Below are 16207 nucleotides of genomic sequence, written 5' to 3'. Positions count from 1 at the left end.
AGGGGAGTTCAAAATGACAACGGGGGGAAAAAAAGACAACATGTTTCTTAGTTAATGTTATTACTAAACAGAACGAAGAGGTGGAGAAGATATTGTGGTATAGGTGAGGAAAAAAGAAGACCTACTTCATAGAGACTAAAAATAGAAGACTCAAACTTCCTTTACCATGTTAAGGAAAAAAATAGGCAAACAAAGTTGCAAGTCAATGTATTTTATTTAAACACACAGAATCTGCTTCTGTGTAACAAACTACACAGACAACACTGTTTCTGATCAAAACTGTTTCTTACCCAAAGTTTTTCTCACAGCACATTTAATGTCTTTGTTTCTCAAGCTGTAAATGAAGGGGTTCATCAAGGGAACCACACTGGTATAAAAGACAGAGGAGATCTTTCCCTCATCCATAGACCCAGCAGAAGATGGTTTAAGATACATAAATGCACCTGATCCAAAGAAGAGAGAAACAGCAACTATGTGCGAACTGCAGGTGCTGAAAGCTTTGGACTTGCCCTCGGTGGAGCTGATGCGCAGGATACTGGAGAGGATGAAACCATAAGAGACAAAGATGGTGACACTGGGCACAATCACATTGATGCCCGCCACAATAAAAACCACCAGCTCATTGACATAAGTGCTCATGCAGGAGAGCTGGAGCAGAGGGAGGATATCACAAACATAATGGCTGATGGTATTTGCATCACAGAAGGTCAGCCTCAGCATGCATCCTGTGTGAGCCGTGGCACCTGAGAATGCCATCAAATATGAACCAAGCATAAGGCTGGAACACACTTTAGGGGACATGACAACATTATACAGAAGTGGGTTACAGATGGCCACATAGCGATCATAGGCCATTGACGTCAGCACATAGCATTCAGAAATGCCAAAAAAACAGAGAAAGTAAAGCTGGGTCATGCATCCACTGTAAGAGATTATGTTCTTTGATATAAAGTTAGTCAGCATTTTGGGTGTAAACACAGAAGAATAGCAGAGGTCTATAAAGGACAATTGAAGAGGAAAAAGTACATGGGGGTGTGGAGGTGTGAATTCAGCCCAGTTAGAGTTATCAAGCACAAATTTCCCAACACGGTGACCACATACATGAGTAGAAACAGGCAGAAGAGGGGGAGCTGGAGATATGGTAGGTCTGTTAGCCCCACCAGAATGAATTCAGTCACAAAAGAAGCATTTCCAAGAGTCATTCTTCTCCAATGGGATCTGTGGACACAGGAGAAATGGGTTGCATTACAGAAAAACTCAGCTCTTCCTGTAATATCCCATCTTATAAGGGAGTGTGTACACTAGGAATGCCTGAGACTAGCCAACCTGGACACATAGAATCTGCCTTTTCCATTGGCATGAGACTAAGTGACAGGACTTTCCCTTACTAGAGTCTTAATGAGGTAAACATAGCAAAGGGCATCACAAACTTAGCCTGCGGAGGAAAGGCCAGTGCTGCCACATGCAAATGTGACTGCTGGAAAACCAAGGTAAGTAAGAAGAAGCATGGCCCAGGACAGAATCATCCTTCTCTGATTGCACAATTTCTTCATTCACTTGAACCTTCTCACCAGCAAAATTGGAGGCAGAGATCCTAATAACCTAAAGCTGGCCTCTAGTGAACCAGATTAGACTTGGTGGGTTGGGAACCATGAATGTTATTCCTAATCCAACACTAAGGAATCAGAGTCTAGGGAAGGTTGAGTTACTGCCACATGTCACAAAGAAAAAGTCATAAATCTAGAAGATTGAGAGTTCCACCCATGGAGAGGGAACTTACTGAGATACTGCATCCACTGTACCCCCTGATCTCCAAACATTCTCTTATCCCCCTGAAGCATATTCTCCTGCCAGTTTCATTTGAGTCTCAGGACTACATAAATGGGAAAGAAAGGGGCTTATCTTAGATTTTTGGACCTCCATCTCAAAACAAGGACACTGATATAAACAGAATTCAGACACTCACCCTCCTTAGGCCAAAAAACGTCGGTGCTTCCTTATCCTTGGTATTTACCCCTGTGGTCTTGGAAAGGCAATTTCAGGCTCTAAACTTTGGTTCCTTTAATTCTAAAAGGATTTAGCCCAGACTTAATTTCAAATATGCTCTTCAAATATTTCTGGACTATAAATCATAACTTCTGATCATAACTTTGAGTTCTCTCAAGTGGCAGAGAAAAATAGTCTTTATTATTATCACATTTGCTACTTGATAAAAGACACAGAAGACTGAATGTGAGTTGAATGATAAAGTGCACTTGATTATAAAAACAGGGTAGAAGTTTGCTCAGGCTCTTCCCCAAGGAATAGATTCTATGTGTAAAAGAGAAATAGGGGATTAATTGTGTTTACACTCAGAACCACAATCTCTATTTAGTTCCTTAGGGACTCAAAATCTAATCAAGTTTACACTTCACTCTAAGGGTTGTACATCCTCCAAGGTAGAAGCAAAAATAAACTCCTATCTTCCTATCATCTTCCTCTCTTACGGAAAATCTATTGCATAGGTTCTTTCTCTCTTTCTTCCCATATCTTAAATGAAAATTTTCCATAGATTCTGCCTACAGGCTTCTTTATTTCTTTACCTGAAATATTTCAAATATTGCAGTAATTCAATTCAATTGTTGTTTCTCCTGGGTTAACTCCAAAAGGATAATGCCTTTCTCGCTTTTAAAGTTATTTTTTATTTTTTATTTTTTTAATTCCAGTATAATTAAGGTACAGTTTTATTAGTTTCAGGTATAGTGATTCAACAATTCTATACATTACTCAGTGTTCATCACAATAAGTGTACTCTTAATCACCTTCATTTATTTCACCAATCCTCCCATACACCTCCCCTCTGGTAACCATCAGTTTGTTCTCTAGCTAAGAGTCTGATTTTTTAATTTCATCTCTTTTTTTCTCAATTTGTTATTTTGTTTCTTAAATTCCACATATGAGTGAATCATATGGTATTTGTCTGTCTGACTGATTTATTCCACTTAGCATTATACCCTGTAGATACAACCATGTTGTTGTATATGGCAAGATTTCATCCCTTTTTATGGCTAATATTCCATTGTATATACATACCATTTCTTTCATCTATCAATGGACACTTGGGTTGCTTTCATATTTTAGCTATTATAAATAACAGGGGTTCATATAACTTTTCAAATTAGTGTTTTTGTATTCTTTGGGTAAATATCCAGTAGTGGAATTACTGGATTATAAGGTAATTCTATTTTTAACTTTTTGAGGGACCTCCATACTGTTTTCAACAGTGACTGCACTAGTTTGCATTCCCACCAACAGTGCATGAGAGTTCCCCTTTCTCCACAAACTCACCAACACCTGGTGTTTCCTGTGTTGTTGATTTTAGCCATTCTGACAGGTGTGAGGTGATATTCCTCACTTCACATGGGTGAATGATAAGTGATGTTGCGGAACTTTTTATGTGTCTGTTGGCCATCTATATTGTCTCATTTGGAGAAATGTCTGCTCATGTCTTCTGCCCATTTTTATTGTTTTTTTTTTTTTAAGATTTTATTTATTTATTTGAGAGAGAGAGAATGAGAGACAGATAGCAAGAGAGGAAAGAGGGTCAGAGGGAGAAGCAGACCCCCCGCTGAGCAGGGAGCCCGATGCGGGACTCGATCCCGGGACTCCAGGATCATGACCTGAGCCGAAGGCAGTCACTTAACCAACTGAGCCACCCAGGCGCCCCTTTCTGCCCATTTTTAAATTGGATTTTTTTGTGTGTGTTGAATTATATAAGTTCTTTATATGTTTTGGATACTTACTCTTTTTTTTTGATACTTACCCCTTTTTGGATATATCATTTATAAATATCTTCTTCCATTCAGTGGGTTGTCTTTTTGTTTGTTGACTGTTTCCTTTGCTGTGCAGAAGCTTTTTGTTTTGATGTAGTTCCAATAGTTTATTTTTCCTTTTGTTTCCCTTGCCTCAAGAAACATACCTAGAAAGATGTTTTTATGGCCAATGTCAGAGAAATTATTCCTTGTGCTCTCTTTTAGGATTTTTATGGTTTCAGGCCTCATATTTAGGTCTCTAATCCATTTTGAGTGCATTTTTGTGTACAGTATAAGAAGGTTTCTTTCTCTTTTTTCTTTTCTTTTTTTTTCTGTAGCTGTCCAGTTTTCTCAACCCCATTTGTTAAAGAGACTGTGTTTTTTCCATTGCATATTCTTGCATCCTGTGTCATAGATTAATTGATCATATAATTGTAGATCTATTTCTGGGGCCTCTATTCTGTTCTATTGATCTATGTTTCTATTTGTATGCTAGTACCATATTGTTTTGATTACTATAGATTTGTAGTATAACCTGAAATCTAGAATTGTGATACCTCCAGCTTTGTTTTTCTTTTTCAAGACTGTTTTGGATACTTGAGGTCTTTTGTGGTTCCATACAAATTTTAGGATTATTTGTTCTAGTTCTGTGAAAAATGCTGTTGATATTTTGATAGGGATTACATTAAATCTGCAGATTGCTTTCGGTAGTATGGACATTTTAACAATATTTGTTCTCCCAATCCATGAGCATGGAATGTCTTGTAACTGTTTTTGTCATCTTCAATTTCTTCCATTAATGTTTTATAGTGAAAGAACAGGTCTTTCACCTCCTTTGTTGTTTATTCTTAAGTATTTTATTATTTTTGGTGTAATCATAAATGGGATTGTTTTGTTTAACTTCTCTTTCTGCTACTTCATTATTAGTGTATAGAAATTAAATGGATTTTGCATGTTGATTTTGTATCCTGCAACCATACTGAATTCATTTATCAGTTCTAATAGTTTTTTGGTGGAATCTTTAGGGTTTTCTATATATAATATCATGTCATCTACAAATAGTGAAAGTTTTACTTCTTCCTTACCAATCTGGATGCTCTGTATTCCTTTTTCTTGTTGGATTGCCATTGCTAGGACTTCCAGTACTATGTAGAATAAAAGTGGTGAGAGTAGACATCTTTGTCTTGTTCCTGACTTTAGAGGAAAAGCTCTCAGTTTTTCACCATCATGTATAATGTTAGCTGATGTTAGCTGTTACTTTATTCAGAGTGTTTATCATGAATGGATGCTGTACTTTGTCAAATGCTTTTTCTGCATATTGAAATGAGGATACAGTTTTTATCCTTTTTCTTGTTGATGTGATGCATCATGTTGGTTGTTTTGTGAATATTTAACCACCTTGCATCCTAGGAATAAATCCCACTTGATTGTGGTGAATGATTTTTTTAATGTACTGTTGGATTCATTTTGCTAATATTTTGTTGAGGATTTCTGCATCTATGTTCATCAGATACTGACCTGTAGTTCTCTTTTTTTTTTTTGTAGTGTCTTTACCTGGCTTAGATATCAGTGTAATGCTGGCCTTTTAGAATGGATTTGGAAGTGTTTCTTCTTCTTCTATTTTTTGGAAGAGTTTGAGGAAGAATAGGTATTAACTCTCTTTAAATGTCTGGTAGAATCTGCCTGTGAAGCCATCTGGTCCTGGACTTTTGTTTGTTGGGAGTTTTTTGATTATTGATTCTATTTCATTGCTGGTAATCAGTCTGTTCAAATTTTCTATTTCTTCCTGCTTCAGTTTTAGGAGGTTATATGCTTCTAGGAATTTTTTCCATTTCTTCTAGTTTGTCCAATTTTTTGGCATATAATTTTTCATAATATTCTCTTATATTCCTTTGTATTTCTGTGGTGTTGGTTGTTCTTTCTCCTCTTTTATTTCTGATTTTGTCTGACTCCTCTCTCTCTCTCTCTCTTTCCCTCTCTCTCTCTCTCTCTTAAATGAGTCTGGCTAAAGGTTTATCAATTTTGTTGATCTTTTCAAAGAATCAGCTCATGGTTTCATTGATCTGTTCTATTGTTTTTTAGTTTCTATTTCATTTATTTCTGCTGTAATCTTTATTACTTCTTTACTGGTTTGGGGTTTTGTTTGTTCTTCTTTTTCTAGCTCCTTTAGGTATGAGATTTGGTTGTTTGAGATTTTTCTTGCTTCTTGAGGTAGGCCTGTATTGCTATAAACTTCACTCTTAGAACAGCTTTTGCTGCATCCCAAAGGTTTTGGACCATCATGTTTTTGTTTTCATTTGTTTCCATTTATTTTATTTCCTCTTTGAGGTCTTGGTTGACTCATTCATTTTTTAGCAGCATGTTATTTAACCTCCATATATTTGTGGTCTTTCCAGATTTTTTTCCTCTGGTTGATGATTAGTTTCATAGTGTTTTGGTCAGAAAAGATGCATGGCATGACTTCAGTCTTTTTGAATTTGTTGAGACTTGTTCTGTGGCCTAATGTATGATCTATTCTGGAGAATGTTCCATGTGCACTTGAAAAGAATATGTATTCCACTCTTTTCAGACAGAATGTTCTGAATATATCTGTTAGATCCATATGGTCCAATATGTCATTCAAAGCCACTGTTTCCTTATTGATTTTCTGTTTGGATGATCTATCCATTGATATAAGTGGGGGTGTTAAAGTCCCTTACTATTATCGTATCACTATTAATTACTTCCTTTATTTCTTAATAGCTGCTTTACGTATTTGGGTGCTCCCATGTTGGTTGCACAAATATTTACAATTGTTATACCTTCTTGTTGAATTGTTCCATTTATTATTATGTAGTGTCCCTCTTTGTCTCTTATTACAGTCTTGGTTTTAAAGTCTATTTTGTCTGATACAAGTATTGCTACCCTTGCTTTCTTTTCACTTCCATTTGCATAATAAATGCTTCTCTATCCCTTCACTTTCAATCTGTATGCATCTTTAGGTCTGAAGTGAGTCCCTTGTAGGCAGCATATAGACAGGTCTTACTTTTTATCCATTCAGTCACCCTATGTCTTTTTTTTTTTTAGAGTTTTTTTTTATTATGTTATCTTAATCACCATACATTACATCATTAGTTTTTGATGTAGGGTTCCATGATTCATTGTTTGTGTATAACACCCAGTGCTCCATCCAGCACATGCCCTCCTTAATACCCATCACCAGGCCAACCCATCCCCCCACCCCCCTCCCCTCTAGAACCCTCAGTTTGTTTCTCAGAGTCCATAGTCTCTCATGGTTCATCTCCCCCTCCGATTCCCCCCCTTCATTTTTCCCTTCCTGCTATCTTCTTCTTTTTTTTTTTTTAATATATAATGTATTATTTGTTTCAGAGGTACAGGTCTGTGATTCAACAGTCTTACACAATTCACAGTGCTCACCATAGCACATACCCTCCCCAGTGTCTATCACCCAGCCACCCCATCCCTCCCACCCCCCACCACTCCAGCAACCCTCATTTTGTTTCCTGAGATTAAGAATTTCTCATATCAGTGAGATCATATGATACATGTCTCTCTGATTGACTTATTTCGCTCTGCATAATACCCTCCAGTTCCATTCATGTCATTGCAAATGGCAAGATTTCATTCCTTTTGATGGTTGCATCAGATGAATGGACCCTATGTCTTTTGATTGAAGCATTTAATCCATTTATATTAAAAGTAATTATTGACAGGTATGTACTTATTGCCATTTTATTACTTGTTTCATTTGTTTTATTTTATTACTTGTTTTATGGTTGTTTTGTAGTTCTTTTCTGTTCCCTTGCTCTCTTTTCTCACGGTTTGCTGGCTTTTTTTAGTGATATAGTTGGATTCCTTTCTCTTTATTTTTTGCATATCCATTATTGATTTTTGATTTGTGGTTACCATCAGGTTTGTATATAACATCTTATGCATATAGTAGTCTGTATTAAGTTAATGGATGCTTAAGTTTGAACCCATTCTAAAAGCACTAAGTTTTTTTTTTATTATGTTATGTTAATCACCATACATTACATCATTAGTTTTTGATGTAGTGTTCCATGATTCATTGTTTGCATATAATACCCAGTGCTCCATTCAGTATGTGCCCTCTTTAATACCCATCACCAGGCTAACCCATCCCCCCACCCCCAAAGCACTAAATTTTTACTCCTCTCCCCCACCATCTGTTTTAGGTAGATGGTGTCATGCTTGACCTACTTTTATCTTATTAATTCCTTCACTGATTTTTTATAGATATATTTACTTTACTACTTTTGTGCTTCCCACTTTTCTTACTCCTGTTTATGGTCTTTCCTTTATAATCCATGAGTCCCCTTTAATATTTCTTGGAGGGCTGGTTTAGTGCTCATGAATTCCTTTAACTTTTGTTATCTGAGAAACTCTTTATCTCTCTTTCTATTCTGAAAGATAGTCTTGCTGGATAGAGTATTCTTGACTGCAGGTTGTTTTCTTTCAGTATTTTAATAGGTCATGACATGCCCTTCTAGCCTTCAATGTTTCTGCTGAAAAATCAGCTTATCTCCTTATAGGGTTTTCCTTGTATGTAACTGGTTTTGGGGGGGTTTTCTTGTTTTTGCATTTGTTTTGTTTTGTTTTTCCTGCTTTTAAAATTCTCTCTTTATCATTACCTTTTTACCATTTTAATTACTAAGTATCTTGATGTGGACCACCTTGGGTTGATTTTTTGAGGGGTTCTGTGTGCCACTTGGATCTAGATTTGTTTCCTTCCCCAGATTCAGGAATTTTTCAGCTGTTATTATTCAAATAAATTTTTGCCCCCTTTTCTCTCTTTTCTCCTTCTGGAATCCCTAAAATACAAATGTTATTATGGTTGATGATGTTGCTGAGTTCCCTTAATCTATTCTCATTTTTTTATTATCCTTTTTTCTTTCCCCTCTTCAGCTTGACTGCTTTCCATTATTCTGTCTTCCAGATCACTGATCCATTCTTCTGCTTTCTCTAGTCTATTTTTAATTTCAGTTGAGTTCTTCATCTCTGGTTCTTTTTTATGTTTTTCTATTGTTTTATTGAGGGACTCACTGAGATCCTCCATTCTTTTCTCAAGTCTAATGAGTATTTTCATTATCATTATTTTAAATTCTCTATCAGGCTTATTACTTATCTCCACTTCATTTAGCTCTTTTGCTGAAATGTTGTCCTGTTTTTCATTTGGGACAGATTCCTCTGTCTACTCATTTTGTCTAACTCTCTGTATCTGTTTCTATGTTTTGGGAAATTCAGCTATGTCTCCTGCTCTGGAAAGTAGTGACCTTATGAAGAAGAGGCCCTGTAATGCTCTGCAATGCAATGTCCCCTGTTCACCAGAACTTGGCACTTCAGGAGTATCTCCTCTGCGTTTTTACCTGTTGTGTGTTAACCTGCTGTGTGTTACCTCCTCTGTGTTTTACTCTACTGTTGTGGCTCAGGCACGTTTGCCTTCAGTCCAGTTGTCTGCAATGGCTCTCCTTGCCAGTTGTGAGCAAGGTTTAGTCCTGTTGTTCATGGGCCAGTCTGGGGGCCACCTTGGGCTTGAGTTGGGTCAGATCCAGCGTTTGCCAGTGGTGCAGTTATATGGAACTGTAGGCACTTTCCTGGTGGTGTTCCCTGAGAAGCTTTCATTGGTAGGCACGGCTGCCATCAGATCAGATATCTGCCCCCAGCCCACTGCTGGAGCCACCATTGAACTGGTGTGTGTGTTTATCTTCTCTCACCAAGGCAGGAGTCATTTGGAGAGGTACTGTCCCATGTTAGGGCTATTTGTGTACTTTCATGCTTATGGCACTGATTTGGATGGACTCCTGCCAAGAGTGTGTTGGACAGGGTGGCTTCACAAGAGAATGCAGGGGCAGGGCAGATTGGAACATATATTTTTCTATTATGTTTTGTGAATTAAACAGCAATTACTGATCAAGAATTCTTAATAATTATAGCCATAAATTTTTTTACAATCACCATACCAAGCATTACTGAATATGAAGGTAACACAGTTTGAAATCATTTTTTAAACCATTCAAAAGTTTACAACTAAAATCATTCAAATAATGAAAGAGCTTTTTTCTTTCATAGAGAAATTTAATGTGAAAGCAATTTAGAGCCAATTGTATGTTTTCATTTCAAATGCTTCAAAATAACAAAGAAGCCCTAATTTTCAGAAGGCTTGTACATTCTTAGAGCAATCACGCTAGCTTAAATGGTGCTAACAGGATACATCAGCTGGAAATCATCAGAAGTATCTGAAATGGGGGAACACCTTGGGCATCTTCCTTGAGCAAATTCAGGATTCCCTGCCTGGCCTTCCACTACCACAAACAGCAGCACCTATAGGTGCTCCTGGGCACCTAAAACAAAACTCCTTCAGCAGCTCCATGGGCCTCTTGCCCACAGTGGGTACTGTCTTCCCCTGTATGTAGCTGCTTTAGCTGGCAACCAGATGGTAGAGCACCTCTTTGGCTGGGCTTTTAAAATGGAGCAGTGAGTACCATTTTGTCTCATTCTTACTGCTTGCCAAAGCCATAGAAGTGCAATCACATCAGACTTCTTTTATTCTTGATCTCCCAGAAACCCTTTTATAGGCTACAACATGCCAGAGCAATCACACTGAAACTCCAACTGTTCAAGGACAAATATGATTGTCCTAACTACCTTAACCTTAACCATTTGCTGTACTGCCTACTATACAGTGTTTAGAAAGTTCTGTCCCAACTTGTATCATGAAGGAGAAAGAATGAGAACTTTTGTTTTAAAAAACTTAAAAACTTGGGGCGCCTGGGTGGCTCAGTCATTAAGCGTCTGCCTTCGGCTCGGGTCATGATCCCAGGGTCCTGGGATCAAGCTCTGCATCAGGCTCCTTGCTCAGTGGGAGACCTGCTTCTCCCTCTCCCACTCCCCCTGCTTGTGTTCTCTCTCTCTCTCTCTCTCTCCATCAAAATAAATAGATAAAATGATTAAAAAATTTTTTTAAAAACTTTTTCATTAGTAAGTCCACCTCAGAGCTAGGGCAAATCATGGACCTGAAAACATTTCAATTCCTTTAGGTGAAGGAAAGAACCTGGTTGATGAACAGGTACCTTTACATGAGCACCAAAACAGTAAGTTTCTAAGATTTCTTACTTCATGTTTTTTTTGTTAGTTAAACCATGGGACCCTTTTAGGTTAAGGTTAATCTAATTAAGGCAGATTATAATTAATATAACTAAGTTTTTATATATAACAAAGATTTGATATGCCTTTAGCATATGGGTTGAACATAAGTAAAATAAAAATTTTCCAATTTAAATTGTTTATGGAGCAACTATGATAAAACAGGAGGATAATAAATAAGTATATGATAATATCCATATCTTTTAAAAAGTTACCAAATGAAATATATTCTGAAATTATTTTACACTGAATTGTCTTATTATATTAATTTTAAAGATATTAGGTTTTAAACAATTTTACTTATAAATATTATAATGTGCAAGAAGGTCTGGCTCCTTGGTACGCAGGCATGGTTGTGCAAGAGTATTCTGTTCTTTCTGCAAAGGATGCAAAGGTCTACAGATGCACAAGGGAAGGTTGGTAAAGTCATTTGTGTGACTTTAAAAAAGAAAAACATTTTGCTAAAAGATTGCTAAGCTAATCAGAAAGCCAATGTGGCTTCAAATAGACTTGCTGGCCTCTGAGGCCTGGGAAAGTTCTGGTCTTTCATCCCCCAAGACCAGTGGTCTGCAAATCTCAAGAAAATAAATTAGTTCTGTTACAGATCAAGGGCCTTAATTCAGTAAGCAAGGAGTGTGTTAATTTGCTAACACTTAGGTTAACCCTTAAGACTGAATGGAGTGCTGTTATAATTGTACCAAATAAAACATTCAAATGACAATATTTGTTCTAAAACTCTAGCCTTTTAAAAGAATCTTATCTAGCATACTATAAGACAGTATCTATAATACATTGCTTGATTCTATATCTTAATTTGAGTGTTATGAAAATTTTTCTCATAAGTAGGTGAGAAGTAGTGATTAAAACAAGATTGTATTGTGAAAATAAATAAATAAATAAATAAATAAATAAATAAATAATTATAAAAGGAGGTTTTAATTAAAAAGTTAAATCAATTAGATTTGCCAGGTCAAAACAAGAATTTCAACCTGTGAAATAAGACTGTTGACTTCACAGAACTGAGCCAATCTATTTGCTGACTCCTCCTCCACCAGGAAGTGCTAGTGCTTACATATAGTACTCAGACCCCAAGTTATGTACTATGCCTGTGATTCACATTTTAGTTTTTCGTTAAGTACCAAGGATTTATTGACATGAGTTTTATATATCTTATTCTATGTCTTTATTAAAGCATGTAAACTCCTAAAAACTGTGCTTTGGAATCAAATTCAAACCAAATAGTTTTAAGCTAGCTATTTAACCAGGTACTTTAATGGATATAGACAAAACAAGGACAGAAGCAGATATGAGGCATTCATATTCTGCTTGAGGAATAAAAGTTTTTTCAAAAAATTATGACAGTGAGATAGGCATTTTACTAAATATAATTACCTGATTATCTGTTCTTGTGGCAGTAACTTTAATCAGATTTAAGTAAAGTTCTTAAATGACATAATTATCTCATAAGGCTGTTCTTACAAACTAATGTTGTAGAACTTTTCAAAACTCATGATAGCTTTGTAAACATAAAAATGACAGGGATAATCTACTACATCCCCTAACTAGGGTATATCCTCTGAGATACATCTTCCCGTAAAATCATTAAAAGTAGTGATGGATGATAGACAGTTTATACTCTGTGTAACACAGAGAATAAGAAAATTTTGTAGAGCTCTGTTTACCATTGTATTAATTATAAAGAACTCTTTTTCGTTGTTTCTTTCCAACTGATAGCATAATATCTAATAGGCTTGTTAAAGTATACATAATTCTGAAAAGTGTGGCATTCCCCAAACTCCTCAGCCTCACTATTCCAGGAAATGATCACAAAAAAAAAAAAAAAAAAAAAAAAAAAGATAGTGAGGAAACATCTCTTTGTAACTCACCCTGTTTACCCCCACTTTAAAATCAAACTTCTCCAGGGACAGGTGCATTTTCCTAGTTGGGCATGGCAGGCTTCTTGGACAGGCATCTTGGCTGAGGACATTATTCCCATGAAATTCCCATTTTCAAACTCGTTCTGGAAAAACTCTCCAGAAGTTCTCTTATTCCTTCACAATTCTCCTTTCGCCTCTTCCATTTCTTTGTGAGATGAACATGGATTAAAACATTGGGCTCATCAAAAGGAATGAGATCTTGCCATTTGCAATGACGTGGATGGAACTGGAGGGTGTTATGCTGAGCGAACTAAGTCAATCAGAGAAAGACATGTATCATATGACCTCACTGATATGAGGAATTCTTAATCTCAGGAAACAAACTGAGAGTTGCTGGAGTGGGGGGTGGGGTGGCTGGGTGATAAGACATTGGGGAGGGTATGTGCTATGGTGAGCGCTGTGAATTGTGCAAGACTGTTGAATCACAGATCTGTACCTCTGAAACAAATAATGCAATATATGTTAAAAAAAAAAAAAAAAAAAGAAGGTAGTAGGAGGGGAAGAATGAAAGGGGGCAAATCGGAGGGGGAGACGAACCATGAGAGATGATGGACTCTGAAAAAACAAACTGAGGGTTCTAGAGGGGAGGGGGGTGGGGGGATGGGTTAGCCTGGTGATGGGTATTAAAGAGGGCACGTTCTGCATGGAGCACTGGGTGTTATGCACAAACAATGAATCATGGAACACTACATCAAAAACTAATGATGTAATGTATGGTGATTAATATCACACACAAAAAAATAACAAATAGAAAAAATAAATAAATAAATAAAATAAAACATTGGGCTCTGCATCATTGGCTGGGTGATCTTGAGCAAATTGCATAATTATTTCCTCCTCTAAAGAACAGGTTAAAGAGACTTATCTTTTAATATAATTTGTAAAGAATGTGGCACATGTATGGGCCACAGATTTGATTTGACCAAAGGGAGGAGTCAAATTATATAGTGAAAGAATAAACCCCAACAGGACAAGGTTTTTGCCATATATTTTTTGTTTGTCTTTTGAAAGCAGGAACAGATCTTCCTTTGCAAAAGGGAATCCCTGTTAACACAGTTAGGCAAACAAAGAATCTTGACATTGCTCATGACACTATTCTGTAGCCAAGAATATTATTGTGTGATTTTTAATCACAATCACAATCCATGGTTACATAGATAAGTGGTGGCAATTTCAATTCTCTTTATGACAAAATATCAGTTGACCACTACATAAACAGAGGCATTCATTATTAGTGGGGATTGAAGAAGGTGAGCAGAATAGTGTGGCTTATTCATTCCCAAGCATCCTCAAGAATAAAAGAAAGAAGCTAGGTTCAACAATGTTTTCACTTCCTTTACCTATACGGGACTAAAAATCAAGAACAAGAACCATTATTAAAAGAACCCCAAAATTTTCTGCATTTTTTTACAACTATACTGTGCCCACAATTTTTATCATACCTTCTCTGTTTTAATGCAATTATAAGTAATAAAACCCTTGAAACAGGAAAGTGCTCTGTGTAATTGTTTCAGAGAAAGCAAAAAAAGAAATGAACTGGTAAGACAGCATGCTACCTGATTGCTTACCTTGGATAGGAAAGACAAGAGAAAAAATAATAGGTAGTGCTATCCTTAGATAGGGAAGGTTATCCTAGTGTCTTCAACTGATATGGGGAATAAAGATCGGTTTGGGTTCACCTTGGAACTGAGGATGACCCTCAAGAAGAGAAAAAAGAAATTAAAGTAGAAATCCTGCCAAAAAGACTTTACAAAGGTAAGGAAAAGAAAAGAATAGGAAGAAGAGGATAAGGAAGAGCAGAAAGTGGAGAAAAAGTCAGAGCAAATGAGGGATAGATGGTTCTGCTCAGTTTGTAATTCTCTTCAGGGTTTTCTTCAGAGCAAGTTTGATATCTTTGTTCCTGAGACTATAAATTAAAGGGTTGAGCATGGGCACCACATTGGTGTAAAACACTGAGAAAATTTTCCCTTGGCCCACAGACCCAGCAGATGATGGTTTGACGTGAGTGAGCAATCCAAATCCATAGAACAGACCAACAGTTACTAGGTGGGAGCCACAGGTGCTGAAGGCTTTGAACCAACCCCGAGATGAGGAGATGTGAAGGATATTGGAAAGAATCTAAATATAAGAAATACAGATAATGAGGCTAGATACAATGACAACTGTGCCCACAATAACAGAAGTCACCAGCTCACTGGCATAGGTGCTGCTGCAGGAGAGCTGGAGGAGGGGGAAGATGTCACACATGTAATGGCTGATGATGTTGGAATCACAAAAGATCAGCCTAACCATGCACCCTGTGTGGACCATAGCACCAGCAAACCCCATCACGTATGAACCAGACATCAGAAGAGAACAGAACTGAGGGGACATGGTGACTGTGTACAGCAGGGGTTTACAGATGGCCACATAGCGATCATAGGCCATGGCTGTCAACACATAGCACTCAGAGTTGACAAAAAAGCAGAAGAAAAATAGGTGGGTCATGCATTCTGTAAAGGAGATGATGTTCTTCTCTGAAATAAAGCTTATCAGCATTTTGGGGGTGAAGACAAATGAATAACAGAGATCAATAAAGGACAGATTGAAGAGGAAAAAGTACATTGGGGTGTGAAGGTGAGAATTCAGGTAAATTAAATTAATTAAGCTCAAATTGCCCACCACAGTGACCCCATAGTTCACCAAAAACAGAAAAAACAGAGGTAGTTGGAGTTCAGGTTGGTCTGTTAATCCCATAAGGATAAACTCAGTCACAGAAGAGTCATTTTCCACAGCCATTCATTTCACAGGTGTGATCTGCAGGAACAGAGGTAGAAGGTGACATTAACAATGGACCCTCACTCTTTGTCTCCAAAGGAAGAGATGAATCTGCTGGTTTACAAGCTCAGGGTTGTCATGCAAGGAATCCAAGAAGCAAGACTTCTTCTGATTATTCCTACTGATTCCTCATTCTCCTTTACTTCCACTCATGTGGTTTGTCTCTGTGCAGAAAGAATACTGATAGACCCACAATGTCTCTGCACATCATTTCCTCCCTTCTCCCCAGTATCCATTCAGGTTTAGGGCTGACAAGAGCAATAAATTAATAAATTGGTGGTGTTCCCCACAACCCTTGATTTGTGCAGGTTGGAGTCTGAAAGGAAATTATGAAGACAAATGTCATTCAACCCTCATTTTCCTTTTCCTGGAAGCCTCACTGCTGCTGGACCTTAAGGCCACTTCTACTCTACAGTCCTGGGGGGGTCAAAGTTTCTGACAAGAAAGGAGGCAATATACATCAGCACAGCCCTCAGTCTTTGACATGCTAAAAGAGGT

General features: G+C 37.2%; 2 protein-coding genes across 2 annotated transcripts in view; both read right to left on the bottom strand.

The window, feature by feature from the left end:
• Window positions 1-213: 213 nt before the first annotated feature.
• LOC118555230 (olfactory receptor 8B3-like) overlaps window positions 214-16207 on the bottom strand; it is a 238155-nt gene continuing 222161 nt past the window's right edge. Inside the window, 2 exon segments of the mRNA XM_078058818.1 lie at window positions 214-1007; window positions 1010-1218. Of these exon segments, the coding sequence (XP_077914944.1) occupies window positions 274-1007; window positions 1010-1202 (927 nt within the window). The 5' untranslated portion in view covers window positions 1203-1218 and the 3' untranslated portion in view covers window positions 214-273.
• On the bottom strand, window positions 14738-15673 carry LOC118555236 (olfactory receptor 8C8-like). The gene is given in 1 exon segment (XM_036123262.2): window positions 14738-15673. A coding segment is annotated over 1 exon segment (933 nt). The 5' UTR covers window positions 15671-15673.

Source organism: Halichoerus grypus, chromosome 11 (assembly GCF_964656455.1).
Source record: "Halichoerus grypus chromosome 11, mHalGry1.hap1.1, whole genome shotgun sequence".
NCBI classification, from domain to species: Eukaryota; Metazoa; Chordata; class Mammalia; order Carnivora; family Phocidae; genus Halichoerus; species Halichoerus grypus.
This window is presented reverse-complemented; position numbering and strand designations above follow the sequence as displayed.